This window comes from Psittacula echo, assembly GCF_963264785.1.
Source record: "Psittacula echo genome assembly, chromosome: 6".
NCBI lineage: Eukaryota > Metazoa > Chordata > Aves > Psittaciformes > Psittacidae > Psittacula > Psittacula echo.
In genome coordinates this window covers 18,218,413-18,234,725 of record NC_137743.1, presented here as the reverse complement: position 1 = coordinate 18,234,725, position 16,313 = coordinate 18,218,413, and the positions used below count along the sequence as shown (strand labels likewise).

The 16,313-nt window shown below is 37.7% G+C and overlaps 1 protein-coding gene across 1 annotated transcript in view; it reads left to right on the top strand.

The window, feature by feature from the left end:
- Positions 1-631: 631 nt before the first annotated feature.
- Positions 632-16,313, top strand: part of MYOF (myoferlin) — a gene marked incomplete at both ends in the record, with an annotated part of 72,748 nt that continues 57,066 nt past the window's right edge. Inside the window, 3 exons of the mRNA XM_080621481.1 lie at positions 632-719; positions 6,646-6,701; positions 7,550-7,641. Coding sequence (XP_080477607.1) covers positions 632-719; positions 6,646-6,701; positions 7,550-7,641 — 236 coding nt within the window. The remainder of the gene's footprint in view (positions 720-6,645; positions 6,702-7,549; positions 7,642-16,313) is intronic.

The following is a 16,313-nucleotide window of genomic DNA, read 5'->3' as shown; positions in this document are numbered from 1 at the left end:
TAAATGCAGAACCTGTTTGTTCTGTGTAAAACGTCGTTATCCCAGAGTGCAACTGAAGGGGGAGCACTTAAACTACTTTCAAGACGCTAGGTATTTCATGATGCTAGACTGACACGGGAGCGAGCTAAAAACATGTACAAACAATGAAGTTGTAAAAATAAAGAGGGAAAAAAAAATATAAGATATGGTGAAATGTAATAACTTGGTATACCAAGAGGCAGATGTGATGTATCTTGAGTACTGGATTCGTGCTTAATGTTCATGTTGCTTTATGGTTCTTGCGTTGGTTACTTGCGAGACTTAATAATGCAGCTTAAGCATAAAAGTAGCAAAAAAAAGTACCTACACTCGTTTTTACACTGTGCCTTTTCTGTTGCCGGATTTCATTAGTGAGTGCTGGTTTTGTGCAGCAACGCAGAACTTGGTGTCAGTTTACAGGCACTGGGTTTTTTTCGTAGCCTTGGATAGCTAGTCCGTCATAGGTCCACCCCTAGACTTTCTTTACTGTGAACCAGCTATTCCGTGGCTCCTCTTCCTGCTAGCGTTTCAGTCCAGAAGTTAAGCAGCTTGAAACTTAAGACTTCCTTGAATTTCCTTCGTAACAATTGACATTTAGTCAAGACTGGAAACAATGCTTCGGGTGATTGTGGAATCTGCTACCAATATCCCTAAAACTAAATTTGGGAAACCAGATCCTATTGTCTCTGTTATTTTTAAAGGTAAGAAAAACTGTCATAAATGTATTGAGGGAGGAGCATGGCCTATGTGAGTATTTGAAAATCTGTGGAAAGATGTTTTCCTGAAGTTACATCTGATGTAAATTTAGGGAAGACTTTTAATTAGAGAGACAAGAGTTACCTGAACAAAGTTGGAACCGGGTGGAGTGCATTGGTCTTTTCTGGCCAGCAGTGCTTCTGTTTCAGGATCTGCATTTTAGAAGCTTTTTCAAAGGCTTAGCACTTGGCTTTAAAAACCCAAATCTAATTGCATAAATAAATCATATTTTAATTCTGGTATTGAAGGTTGCCTTGTTTTCCACCTGAAATATCGTTCCTCAGTCTTGATTATTTTGCAGAACCACTGCTCATTGTTACACCAATTTTTATTGTGACTGGTTTCTTCTTGTTATTACCAGCCTGTTGGAAAACAGTAATATCATCACTGAAGGTGTTTGGGTTTATGGTTTTTCTGTTTTTGTTTTGTTTTTACAAACTGGATTGCACTTTAAAATTTTGCCTGTTGACATTTTTTAAAATAAAGATGTAGGAAGGAAACCACATTTTACACTTTCATTGCTCATCAGATACATATAGGAGAAGGAGAAAACTGTATGATAAAATCAGCATTTATATGTGAAGCCAGTTATATTTTACAGTATGTTTTACCTGTTGCCGTCATTTCCTTACTTGGCTAGAATAAAGGAACTTGATTTCAAATGCTGGTTTATCTTTAAGATGCAGAAACCTCCAAGCAGTTTTGAATCATGTAATGCATTAAACCAAACTGACAATCAGTCATCTTAATTCCTGGTGACTTGGTTTCTTAACTGTGCACTCAAATTGAAATAGTGTTTCCTGAAGTATGAAGAATCATTGTGGGGGTTTGTTACTTTTAGAAACCAAATCTGAAAGCGTGACATTTTGCTGAGGCTGGAAAAGGACAAAGCAGTGCACATCAGTATGTTCCAAAATGAAGAGATTTTGGATACTTTATTTCAGCATCAGAAAGATGTGATGTCATTCCATTTCCTCTGTTTTCCTCCTCTTTTTCGAGTTTGTTTCACCCCCACTGTGTTAGGACAAGGGGCAGAGCCTGTCTCAGTAGTTTTTGGAACTTGCTAATTCTTAAAACATTGTTTTATTTGCCATGCAAAAAGTACTGTTGGTGGAGTACTGTAATTTCTTTGGTTTGTCCCATTTGTTTCTGCTGCTTCTTAAGCATTTATACTCTCTTTTCAGTTCCTTGTCTTTCTCTTGGTTTCCTGTCACAGTTTTGCCTTTCTGTGTTACCTCTGTTCCTGCAGTTTCATGCTCCAGAGTTGTTTTTACCCTAAGTGTCTGTTTAATTCCTCCTTGTAATCTGTTCCTGCTGTGTGCTCCAATGGAATTCAGTTTTACCTAGTAAATACAAGTTACAGATTTATGTTTTTTCTTTTGCATTGCTGTATTTGTTTCTTAGACTTCAGTTATCCAGACACAGGAATTGGGCAACAGGCTGATGGAATGAGTTTATAGTTATCCTTTATTTATGTGCTATAACTGGGATTTTTAATGTTCATAAACATGCTTAACCATTGTTTTAAAAGCAGCTTCATAACTGACAGGTTTTTAGTAGGTTATTTAATTTCTCATTATAACTGCCACTTCTTTTTATGTGGTTTTACTACATACCAGCAGTCTGATTTTTTGCCTTTGTCCAGAGTCGTTCAAGGGGGGCAGAAAATGCTGGGGTTTTGCCAGCTATTGAACAGCTCTGGTTGGAGTAGAATACCTGGTTGCCAGGTGCAACGATGTAGGGTCACATCTGAAATATGTTGAACTTGTGGCTTTTTATAAATGTTTTTTATATACAACTTCTTCCCCCTCACCTTGTTAGTGTGTAGAGATGAGAAACCAGTCTTATTTTGGGAAGGTGTATGTCAAAGGGCAGCAGTCTTTCACAGTTTTCCATACCCACTATAGCTCCTGGGGGGACATAAAAAAAAAACAATTGGGGGTTTATTATCCAGACTGGGGAAAACTCAGGCATTTTCAGTACTTTGGCTATAGCCTTGAATACATTTTTATGTTCTTATTTGACTGGAGTATTCTTGGAGAAGTCTTGGAGAACAGCACACATTTGACAGAAAATTGCTGTGGAAGTTGACATTTTATTAAACAGTGTTTTGTTTGTTGGCTTTTCCACACTGTAACTTGCATAGCTTTTGCTGATGTGAGCTTCAGTAATTTTAAGACTTCAGTGAAAACACACAGTATCCCTCAGGATTAGACATTTACAGCTATGCTGGGAAGGAAAAGGCCATGATCCTATGCCTATCAGTACGTAAGTTACTCGGCACTTCATATGTTAACACACATATGTTAGTATACTTTCATCTATATATAGAATAGACTTAATCGAATTTGTGTAATTCAGCTAGTTATAGACTGTACAGTCAGTATAATTAATACAGTAACATGTATTAGGTACATACTAACAGGCAATAGCTGTTTCTGTGGTGGTATCTTATTTACAATAGAGGGGGGTTGTGCAAGCATTTGACTTTATTTTTTTCACACATTTGCAGTCCAGTGGGATGGACCTTTTCTTTTATTTACTTTAAGAACAACTCACTGTTCAAAGAGAACTACACCCTGAGAGTAAACAAGTATTGCTGTCTGGAAGCGGGGGCTGGAACTGCAGAATTCATAGTTCGCCGTCATTTTATGTGAGACAAATTAATATGAAAAACTGTTGCCATTTGTCAAAGTGACACTAAGTGGTAATGATTAAACCAGTACAATTCTTTGGGTTTGTTGGATATACCGAACTGGAGGAAAATGTGTCAGATTCTTGTCTTTAGGTGTAAAAAATGACAGTCACTTATATGTGCAGTCAGTACAAGGGCATTTAGTGCTTTCAGCATTCCTTTTGACTGCCTCATTCAGTTTTATGCATTAAAAAATGATGTGAAATGGCATTTGGTTTGATTGGGCCAACTTGAATAAAATCTCTTTTCCCATTTGTGCTTAATCTCAAAGCTTTCCAGCAGGCCAGCAGTAGTGCGTCACTATGTTAATTTATATTTCAGGGTGTGAAAGGAAAGTGTATTGGAGTGTAGTTATTCCCTAAATTTATGTTTTCTGTTTTGCAGAGAATTAAATTACCCTAACTTTAATTTCCTGGGCTTTGGAGGTCTGCCCATTTGGTCCTGCAGTTGCTGCCCCTGTGCAATCTTAATTCTTCAGTCACAAAAGTTTTACAGAAATCTTAGTGAACTGAAATGTGATTTTTCTCTCTAATATTAGGCTCAAGACTGTTCTGATGCTAATATTTGCTTCTCCTATTCCCCATCTGCTGCAATTGATAAAAATATTAGGATAAAAGAAAAAAGCTAAGATGTAAGCATTGGGTTTTTTGCAGTACTGTAATTAATAATGGAACAATTATTATTTAAACGGCTCATCTTGAATGACTTTCTAACACTGTCATCTCATTGACCATCACTAAGTTCTTATAGCATTCATTTCCAGTTGAAATGATTAAATGATATGTGGTGCTATAATGCCTCTATCAGGATAAAGCAAATAATAATTGCTTTTACAGTACTGATATTATTGTAGTTAGCTTTTAAAGAAACGAGTATATAGAGTGTCCTACCTGTACCCGTTATCATTTCTTACTCTTATTTCTTGATAGGACCAAACTAAAAATGATGACTGGCCCTATTTTACAGTTTATTCTGATGTGATTTACAGTCTTGGCTACTATACCTGGATTCATTAGCAATAGAGGAAGGCAGCCTGAGGACCTGAAACTTGTGTGAGCTACTGGAATAATTGGGCGGTCCATCTTACCCCGCTTGACAAAGATTTTTTTTTGGTGGGAAGAAGAAAGTTCTTTGCCAACAGTTTAAACAAGCAAACAAACGAAAACCCATGGTGTGTTAAAACAATGATAAAAAGTGTAATTAAAAATGTCAGTAAAGTGAAGAAAATATGTGTTTGAGGAGTGTGACACTCAGACTGACTGAATTACAACTAAACCACAATGTGAGCTGTGTTTTCCAGTGTTTTTCATCCAACTTGCACACAAATGTGTAACACAAACAGTTTTTTTCTTAGTATAATCTACTATGCATATTTTAGTGGAATCTTAAATCTTACTCTTGTTTTTATGAAAATTAATAGTCCAGAGTGAAAAATTTTACTCCTTGTCTTGACTGCTGCTCAAGTCAGGGCTTTCCTTGCCATACAAAGTTACATTTGAGCTTAGGCAGGGTTCATAGGATCACTAGTTCCACCAGGATCAGATCTGTGGCTTGCTATCTCCTTTACAAACAGCTGCAACTGTTCCTTTTTTCACCAGCATGTTTTTTGCCTGACTCACAGCTCCTATTTGTAAGGGAGTTTGTAGTATCAGTGCCAAACCCCAGATATTCTGGGATATTAGGGTTTGAAAATGCTTTGTCTCCTATTAGGTAACATTAGATGAAGTTGAATTTCTATTACTAGATGTTAATTGGTTCTTTGTTCTGCAAAATGGGTTCACAGCATGGTATGTTATGAAAGCCCTTTCCTTTGTGGTACAATATGAGTCAATATCCTGTATAAATTGTAGACAATTCCTGTTACAGAAGTGTGAGTCAGTTCTCGCAATTTGCAGTATGGGATGACGTTCCTTCTTCCAGTACATCCCACTCTTGTCCAATAAAAAGAACCACCACAATCTGCTGCTTGAATAGTGGGTATGTGAACTTGCCCATGCAGCGTGTCTTTACTCTTGCATCCCAGGTCTTTGCAACATTTTCCTTACACAGTATAGCCATAACTCACAAATCATAAAACTCCTATTACCTTTACTGTAGTCCTTAAATACAAGAAGTGTATCTGAAATTTACCCGCCTTGTGCTGGCTGAGCTTTTTATAGATCAGCAGTTAGTTTACTGACTGTACTTAAATATACTTATTTGTTATCACTAATATTTGCAATTTCTGTTTAGAGTTGCATATTTGCCAGTGTTCTTAAATACTTCTGAGTGTCATGTCAAGACTTGTTCTTCATCAGAGCTGTATACATATAGCGCAACCAAAAAGTAAAAACAAAGCTATGGCATGTTACTTGCTTTGAACCTATTGTAAAAGCAGGATTTTGTTTTCCTTTATAATAGCTGAGGGGTGCTGCAAAGGGCCTCTGCAGCGTTTGAATTGTATTATTCCTCTCAGGAGAAGGAATTTGAATTGAATGCCTCACTACATATAATTTACATCCCACCCCACTCTCCCATGATTTGTAGGTTGACCACTTGCAAATTTTACCATGAAGTATGGAAAATTTTTAATTTTTAGGCTACAGTAAATGTCAGTGAAGTGATCTGCATAACCTCTGGAAACCATTTTTTTCAGGAAAGACTGCGTTTCTTCTTATATGCATAGGTATTTCTGCTAATATTTGCTCATTTAAAGGAGAAAGTGCTGACACTGGAAGCAGATCATAAGAATATTTTTTCAAAGTGATTTTATTTCAGAGCTACTCACAAGTATTTTGTAACTTGGACATGGAAAACTTGTAACACATTTTCTTTACTGCTGAAGTTCATTACTTTCAGGTTACTGATTGGTTTGATGTCTTTTAGTCTTAATCTTCTTTGATCATTACTGAAGTAGCAGTCAAGGGTCATAGAAGACTGAGAAACCTGAACAGTAATTTTTTCTTTTCAGGAATGCATCTAACTATGCTTAAAGAAAGCAGAATAAAAAGCCTCAGCCACTAAATTGCCCAGGGGATGTTTTGATAGTAAAATGTGTAGCTACTGGAAGAAGCAAAATGAATTGGAACATTTGGTTTTAAGCTCAAATTTTCTTTTTGAAAACTGAAAGAAAAAATTGTAATGTTTGTGTAGTGCGTTAGCAAAACCAGATCATCACACTTTCTTTGTATTTGCAGATGAAAAAAAGAAAACAAAGAAAATTGACAGTGAACTTAACCCTGTTTGGAATGAGGTAATTTTTTTCATTTGTTTAATCAATTTTTGGTCTTTTGTAAAGTAAAACACTGGTAAAATTGGTAAGTCAATTCTATAGTTGTGAATATTGGTTAGAAAAGGGAACTACTGATATATGTTCTTTCAAGGTGTTAGTAAATACAGGTGAATGGATTCATCTTGTGCCATGCATTACAATTCATTAAATAATGCTTTTATGTGGGTATCTAGTGAATTTGTGTCCTGTTTTTGTTCCCTCTGACTGAACTGAATGATATTCAGCCATTGGTTAGCTACATATATGGATCCTTTATTATATACTGCAAATAAACCTGCAGAATTTGAATCATGTATTGAAGTTCCTCAAGGTTTATTTGTAGGGCTGGTGATTTTTTTTATCTTCAGTAATGTTTTTCTTGGAAAAATGTTTTCTTAGGTGTTGGTTTTTTTTCCCCACAACCAGAAATTAAAGATTATTCTTACGTTTTGTAATTAGGAATATGAGAAAACCTACAAATATTTGTCTAAATTCAACAGCAATTGTAGTTCAACCAGTATTGCAGGGGAATAGTATCAGATCTTACTGATCATGAGAAAACACATTAGTGTAAGTGGAACTGCAAAAGAGGTTATAGTTCAGTACTAAATAATTTAGTTCTTTTTCTGTTACTGTTACTAATAAGTAGAAAATCAAGAATGTACTATGAGCATTTTTAACTTTGTTTTTGCAGATGTAAGCTAGTCTGGTCTGTCACTAAATGCAAAATTTATTTCTGAATAATTTTTTTGTATACGTTACCCTGCTGTTAATTAATTTACACATAAATTGTAATTATAATTTGGCTTTGCTCCATGATTTTTGTTCAGATTCTTGAATTCGACTTGAAAGGAATTGCTCTGGATAATTCATCTTCCCTGACAATTATTGTGAAGGATTTTGAAACAATTGGACAAAACAAGTATGTTCTTTTTTCTTCTTTTCTTCCTTCTTTTTTTTTTTTATTTTTTTCTTCCCCCCCCCCCCCCCCCCCCCCCGAATTAAACACAACTTTCAATGCAAAAGTCCAGGGAAATAGTGGAACTGATAGTTACTGAGGGAAATGATGGATGTAATTAGATGGTTTCTGATGTAATACGTACTTGCAGCCTATGAGCTAGTGGGCTTTCCATCCCTCAGATTCAGATTGATTGTTACTCTGAAGCAAAGTGTCAGTCTTCTTTTTATGCTTAATTTTAGATTTGCTGAAGCTAAATGAAAGGAACATTTTAGCCATTTAAGGCAGAATTTGGCTAAAATTTAGATCTCTTCACCTATCACTGGCCTTTGAAAACCACAGCTGCCATATTTTACTTAGTGTTTGCTTGTAATGAAGGTCGTTGTGTAACTAGGCTAAAGCCACTACAGATACCTGGTGCAGGTTGTCATCTTTCAGAATGGTGCAGGGCAGTATCTACAACTACTATACATATTAATTGTCCAGAAAGTAGTTTTGAAGAGTTCTGAATTGTCATTCTCAGAGCAGAGCTAATGCAAACCACCACAAATTACAAAATGCAGTTAAAAGTCTTAAGTGTCTTAAAATCTCCCAGAGAGGCGCTATTTTGCATCACTTATTTAATTCTTGCCTAGGAAGAGGGAAGCCTCAGTTCAATTTCCTGTCTTGTCTGGAGGAATTGAAGTCCTAGACTCATGTCCTGGGAAAATGAGTTATTCATCAGGATAAATATGTTGGATAAAATACAAAAAGTGTCTTGGGAATGGAATCTGGTTTTCTGGTTTTTTTAAGTGTCCTGGTTAGTGAAGTCTGTGGAATGCCATGTTCTTCCTGGTCCAATGAACTGTGAGTTCTCTGCACAGTCATTAAAAAGCTTAAACTTGAGAACCAAAATAACTCCCCAAGATCAGCTTGCAGAACTCTTTTTTTCAATGTCAGATGTGAGAGTAAATTCTCTCACACTGAGAAGTGAATCTGTCACCAGTTGTTGGTTAAGTGTTACAAGCCTCAGGCTCATTGCATATATGGAAGATTGTTAATGCTGTTGCTAACTCTTCTTCTGATTATATTTTGAAAACATTGTTTAAAACTGGATTGAGGAATTTTTTCTTTGGTTGGTGGCTTGGTTTTTGTTTGGATTGTTGGTTTTTGTTTGAGAAAGTACATAGTTTGGTATTAAGAGTGTCTTCTGTGAAAAGTAACATGAATAATCTCAGCAGAGGAAGAAAATGCATATCTAACTTTCGTTAGAGGAGGACTTCAGAGTGTTCTAAAACTGGGGTGGGAAGCTGCTGAGAACTGCCTTTTTTGACATTCATTTCTTGGAAAGGAAATGGCCTGGATGATCAGGTAGTGAGATGGACTGCGAACTGGCTGAAGGACAGAAGCCAGAGAGTTGTAGTCTATGGGGCGGAGTCCAGTTGGAGGCCTGTATCTAGTGGAGTGCCTCAAGGGTCAGTACTGGGACCAGTATTATTTAATATATTCATCAATGATTTAGATGAGGGAATTGAGTGTACTGTCAGCAAGTTTGCTGATGACAATAAGCTGGGAGGAGTGGCTGACACACCAGAAGGCTGTGCTGCCATCCAGCGAGACCTGGACAGGCTGGAGAGTTGGGCAGGGAGAAACTTGATGAAATATAACAAGGGAAAGTGTAGAGTCCTGCATCTGGGCAGGAACAACCCCAGGTTCCTGTATAGGTTGGGGAACGACCTGTTAGAGAGTAGTGTAGGGGAGAGGGACCTGGGGGTCCTAGTGGACGGCAGGATGACCATGAGCCAACACTGTGCCCTTGTGGCCAAGAAGGCCAATGGCATCCTGGGGTGTATTAGAAGGGGGGTGGTCAGTAGGTCGAGAGGGGTCCTCCTTCCCCTCTACTCTGCCCTGGTGGGACCGCATCTGGAATATTGTGTCCAGTTCTGGGCCCCTCAGTTCAAGAAGGACAGGGAACTGCTGGAGAGAGTCCAGCGCAGGGCGACAAAGATGATTCAGGGAGTGGAGCATCTCCCTTATGAGGAAAGGCTGAGGGAGCTGGGTCTTATGGAGAAGAGGAGACTGCGGGGGGACCTTATTAGTGTATATAAATATATAAAGGGGGAGTGTCATGAGGATGGAGCCAGGCTTTTCTCAATGGCAAACAATGATAAGACAAGGGGTAATGAGTATAAACTGGAACACAAGAGGTTCCACTTAAACTTGAGAAGAAACTTCTTCTCAGTGAGGGTGACAGAACACTGGAACAGGCTGCCCAGGGAGGTTGTGGAGTCTCCTTCTCTGGAGACATTCAAAACCCGCCTGGACACATTCCTGTGTAACCTTATCTAGGTGTTCCTGCTCTGGCAGGGGGATTGGACTAGATGATCTTTTGAGGTCCCTTCCAATCTCTAACATACTGTGATACTGTGAAAGCCAGAGCTTAGGTATTCAGCAGATAGATAGGAGTTTTCTTGATGCCTCTAAGATACAGGAATTCATGGCTCTTCTGTCCTTCACCATTTCTGTTCGGTTAGTGCTGTTAGTGCATGTTAGGCTTGAATCCTGCTCTAAAAATCTGAACGCTACCAGTTCACTGTGTATAGCACCTATATACGCAAAATTGAGTTCCACATTTTTCAGACATCTAAATGCTTAGTTTAGTTTTGACAAAATCAGGTTTTATTATTAATTTTAGAGAACTGCAGATAAACAAACAGTAGCCATATCTATGTGTGCCTGGAAGATATAACACAAAACACAAATAGATTTAATAATAATTTCATAGATTAAGAAAAAAGGTATGTAGATGATGCCCTTTTAACATGATTTAGTGGTGGACTTGGCAGTCCTGGGATGTTGGTTGGACTTGTTGATCTTAAAGGTCTTTTCCAACTTCGCTGATTCTATGATTTCCTTCAATAAAAAATGAGAAATACATCTAGTTTTTCCACATATGAAGTAATTACTACAGAAAGGATGCATGAAGTCTATGATTTTCTGGATTTTTTTCTATTTAATTTTTTTTTTTAATTTAGTCTTGCTCTTGAAGACATTGAAAAAGGAGTCACCTTGAATTGAGGCTTCTGTCTTTATATGAAAGGTGATGACATTATAGATAGGTTTTGAGTACTGAAGTGCTGTCAGGTGTCCATTTTGGCATTTAAGCATTTTTTGTAGCTTTATAATGTTACGGAATAGGAGTATTTAGTAAGTAAGCATAGAAATAATTAGTGTGTCTTGTTCAACTAACTTTTAAGAGTACTTTTTGTATTTTTCAAGCTTTTTTAACTTGTTTTAATAAGTGCAGATTTGTTCCTGTGAATTTGAGTTGATAGGACCTTTTGACTATGGCCATCGAAAAGGATTGTTGCCATGAAAAGCTATAATGGTAAATATAGGAACACAGGAACTTAATTAATCCACATTCTATTAAAAAGCATAATAGATAAACTTTAGTAAAGCTGGAGAGTACTTTTCGTCGTTTTGACCTGGACTTTGAGGTTCCTGCTGTATTTGTATGATGAAACAAATACATAACACAGACTTTTAACAAGTTTTATGTGGCTCTGAACAGACGATGATACAGATTTAAAAAAAGAAAATATCTGGAGTTCTGTAGGATTTAAGCTTTAATTTAATATCAGAATGAGATGTGTACAGGGTACCTTAAAGCAATGCATGCAGATCATTTCAGTGAAGAAGACATAAATTACTGGCTGAAATTGCTAGCAACCTTTTGTGTTTTGCATGTCGTTTGCATGAAATAAACCTGGTCCCTAAAATAAATTTCAGGAAAAGGGTAAGGTACTGGGTGGTGGCAAGCTAATCAGAAAGATTTTCTTTTGGATAATATACAGCAGGGATAGAGTTTATTATTTTGTGTTGAAACATGCTTATACTGAAAGCTCTGAGAAAGCCTAGGAGATCTTTCTTAACACACATAAGATAAAGCTTCATCAGTGTGTTTAATCTTTAGCTATCCCATAGTGGTTAAGATCTTCTGCCTATCTCTGCTTAAGTTTGTCTGAAAGGGTCAATATATATATTTAGACAAGCATCATAGAGATTTTACTTACATTTGTGCAGAAAAAAGAACAGCTTATCAAAAATTAGACACCAGTTTCTTTGTAGAAATTCCTAGATTTTAAACAAGGATCTGTTTCTCTGCTGTACTCTTCTGCTCTATCTCCTCTATCAATACCAAGTAGTGTTGGCTGCTGTCAATTTGAAAGGAGAGTATGATATCACATCACCTTCTTTCTTTTTCTTTTTTTTTTTTTTTTTGGCAAATTTGGATATTTTATGAGACTGAGCCAGGCATACACTCATGTTTAATGATAATAGTCCACTTCCATTGTTAGCTTTACTACTTTCTGCCTCCTCCCAGTATGTGAATTCAGGTCTTTACAATGCCTAAACAGCTGTGTTGTAAAATCGCTGTGAGTCAAGCCGATGCCCTCAGATCTCTCATTCTTGAGATTCCTGTAGGTCAGTAAAGCAGGAATATATTGCATGCCTCTGACTTCAGGGAAATCCCAGAAATCAGAGCTTGATATGGGAAAGTTTGCCAGTAATCAGAATTTTTAAAGTGCCAGAAAATAAAGGAAAATGCCTGTTTGTTTTGCTTGTAGATATTCCAACTTACACAGAATAAGTTATACTACTTATTCTGGGTGCAGTAGAATATGTAAACAAGTAAGATTATTTAGGAAGGTAACTTCGATGTATGGAGCTGTCCAAAAATATATATAGTCCATACCAAAGACAGAGCAACACCATCAAAGTAACGCTCTTTCAAAATAAATCCTCGATAACCACCACATATTTGCAGTGTATGATGTGTTTAGAAGGACTGTTGGCAGGGAAACAGGATAAGGGAGTGCGAAGTGGGAAACACATGAATAGGCTTCCTGACTGTAACAAGATAATAGGAAATGTCATCTTAGATTTCTTTTAAAGACACAAAGCACTGTAAAAGCGGAAGAGATTGGTATTAATGAACATTCACATTTAGACAAAGGACCATATGAAAGAGGGAATTTGGAATAAGTTTTCCGCATATTACTTGCATGTAATATGTTTCTGTAGTTACTGATTCTATTTACTAATACGGAGCTTAAGAGAGATTGGCCTAGCATAGTTTTGCCATTCTTTCACTGTATCCTCTTTTAATTCTGAAGAAAAAGTTTGTGGTCAGGCACATGCTTGCAGTGCTGCAGCATTGCAAATAGATGCTTGTGTGCAAATGAGACTCCCTTGCTTTGTGTTTTAGTTCAAGTTTGGAAAGATGGAGTACAATGCCTACCTAAGGTCCTTGCTACTGGGAGCTCTTACAATAAGAGTTTAGAAAAAGCAGGGGGTTTAGGGAAGTGTGGGCTGGACATCTAGGGAAATGAGTCACCCAAGAAAGACCAGTGAGGAGAAACCACACCGTGTCTTTGGTTTTATCTTCTCTCTTCTGGAGGAAAATAACCATAGAATCATAGAATAGTTAGGGTTGAAAAGGGCCTTAAGGTCATCAAGTTCCAGCCCCCCTGCCATGGGCAGGGACACCTCACGCTAAACCATGTCACCCAAGGCTCTGTCCAACCTGACCTTGAACACCGCCAAGGATGGAGCATTCACAACCTCCCTAGGCAACCCATTCCAGTGCCTCACCACCCTTACAGTAAAGAACTTCTTCCTTATATCCAATCTAAACTTCCCCTGTTTAAGTTTGAACCCGTTACCCCTTGTCCTGTCACTACAGTCCCTAATGAAGAGTCCCTCTCCAGCATCCTATGGTCCCCCTTCACACACTGTAAGGCTGCTATGAGGTCTCCACGCAGCCTTCTCTTCTCCAGGCTGAACAGCCCCAACTTTCTCAACCTGTCTTCATATGGGAGATGCTCCAGTCCCCTGATCATCCTCGCGGCCCTCCTCTGCACTTGTTCCAACAGTTCCATGTCCTTTTTATATTGAGGACACCAGAACTGCACACAATACTCCAAGTGAGGTCTTACGAGAGCAGAGTAGAGGGGCAGGATCACCTCCTTCGACCTGCTGGTCACGCTTCTTTTGATGCAGCCCAGGATTTGGTTGGCTTTCTGGGCTGTGAGCACACACTTCTGGCTCATGTTCATTTTCATTTTCTCATCAACCAGTAAGGATTGCTACTGTTATTTCAAGGTAGAAATAACTTCTTCTCAAATGTTCTGCTACCATTCTTTGCTGCAGTGTAGACTAGAAGAAGAGCAATACATTTCTCAACCCGACTCCGTCTCTCTGGCTGCTCACTCACAAAGCTCCTAACTAATACACACTGCTTTTCCATGCAGTTACTCCTGAGTAATTCTGAGCACCTGGCCCATTTGCTGTGCCCAAGAGGTGACTACAGAACCCTAATCCCCTCTAGAACAGCATAGCAAAAGATTGCAATATAACCCACGATTTGTAACAGCTCCTAGAAATTTATATAGCTGTTCATCTGGCCCCTTCTTGTACTGAGGTAGGAGGAGGAGCTCAGTGGATGTTATTCTGTTTTTACACTGTGCCAAAACACTAACTCATTGCTTTGGCATGTTTCTGTAAATAAAGTGAGAAAGAACACTGGAATATTTTTGCGTTTCTTTTTTTCCTGGAGATAGAATTTACTGCTGCATTTACTGGATCACTAAACCTTTGCAGATAGATTAAATGAGTGCTCTTAAAGGCAAAAAGACACAGTCATTGGAAAAGATAAATAAAGCAAACCACACTGACATGTATGCAGCCAGAACATCATTGGAATAAACTTGAGAGAACTCATATGATCCATGCTTAGTTAGATTTTCCAGCATAAAGACGTTTGAAAAGAGAACACATCTGTTTTCTATTATGTCTAATACTGTGAGTAGAAAGATTTCAAACTCTCAGAACACAAATCTTTATGCAGTTAAAAACCAAACCAAACAAACAAAAAAAAAAAAAAACAAAAACAAAAACAACCCCATAACTTCAGTTGTTGCTTTGAAGGTACAAAAGTGTTAACAGGAAGTTACAATTGTGTCTGACTGAAGTGATTTTCATTCTATTTGAAAGAGAGTTGGGATTATGTGTTTCCCCATGTTCTTTGCATAGTTAGTAACCTAGCAACACAGAGGAAAAACTGATCAGGCACACCCTTTTCTCGAGCAGAAAAATGCAGCCACAAATGAACATTGCAGCAAAATATTTAATCGTGTTGGAGTATTTTCCATAGTTAAATAATTTCTAGATTGTTTGAATCCTTCTACAGCTGCACCCTTCTCTGTGGATTCTTTCCCATGTCCGTGTGGTTGTGCATTGTTGGAGGTTGGAGCCTGGTTAAGATTTGGTTTTGTGGTTTTCTGCGTTGTACAAAATAGTATCCATGCTTTGTTTCTTTTTTAAAGTTTGTTCTTCCAAAGAGTGTTATGGAATAACTAAAGAAGATAAAAAGTAGTTGATTTGCTCTTAATAAAAATTTTAAAGCACAGCACAAATAAGGTATGTGTTGGGTGTTGTAGCATAGACTCTATAATGGAACATATACACTGGGAAAGAAAGGTTGAGTGTAGCAATTATAAATGCAGTGTGGGATCAAGTTTGCTGATGAGTGTAATAAATACAAACCTCTGCCAAACTAAACCCTTAAAAATAAGTCAAAAGTATTTAAATGCTTGACTCTCAGGGGATTAAAATCATTGGGCTTCCAGTAGAAGTAGCATGTAAGCAGCTGGAGGACATATGCTAAACAATTTCATATAAATTGCTACCTTCAAACAGAGGACTAAAATGCTTGGTATTGTGAGTTAGTATTTCCTGATCCAGGCATGGGTGTAAAGTTTCACTTCTCTTGGTTATTTGGGCAGCTAACAGGAAGTGCTAACCATAGTACTAACAGATTACTTAGCTTTGGCACAAATGCAACACTTTTTAATAGTTGGTTATCAGTAGTTCATTGATTTCATGCTGATAAATCAAGTATTTCCCTTTGATTACTTAATGGAATGTATCATAGGCCTTGTACTGATAAGGTATATTTGAAGTGGTGTAAAATCTTCTTTTAAATGTGGACTTGGCTTTTATCTTTGGTGTTTTATTCAGTGGTAGACCAGAATGTTTAAACTGCTTGTGGAAAAGTTTAAAAGACATGGCTGACTGGGCATTATACATATACAAGTCTTGGGGATGGCCAAAAAGGAACTTAAGCAGAGTTGAAAATCAATACTTATTTGCAGTCTACTACCAAAACAGCTGATGAACAAAAGGTCAGAGGATGTATTGAGTTATTCTGAAAGCAGAAACTACCCCACTTGATGGTGTCAAAAGACCAGCATGATCAAGTGTTGTCTGCCTAGGCAAGAGGAAGAAAGCTGAAATTGCTTCAGCAAAGGGCAGTGTCCTTTGAGGATGAATAGGTGACAGTCTTTTCAGCTATGCTGGAAAGAAAGGACTCCTTGCCACCTTGAAAGTCATGACTTCAAGAAGAGATTACATGCTATCCTGTCTGAAGGTAAAAAGTTTTCAGAGTTCAGAGGATCACAGCAACTTCATAGTAGTCATGCAGAGAACTAGTATGTAACTGTCTAGCTTCATATCAGATGCTAGTACAGAATCAGACCATGCAGCAGAGCATTAAACAGCAATGAGCTGTTAATGGATGTGGTGTCACAACA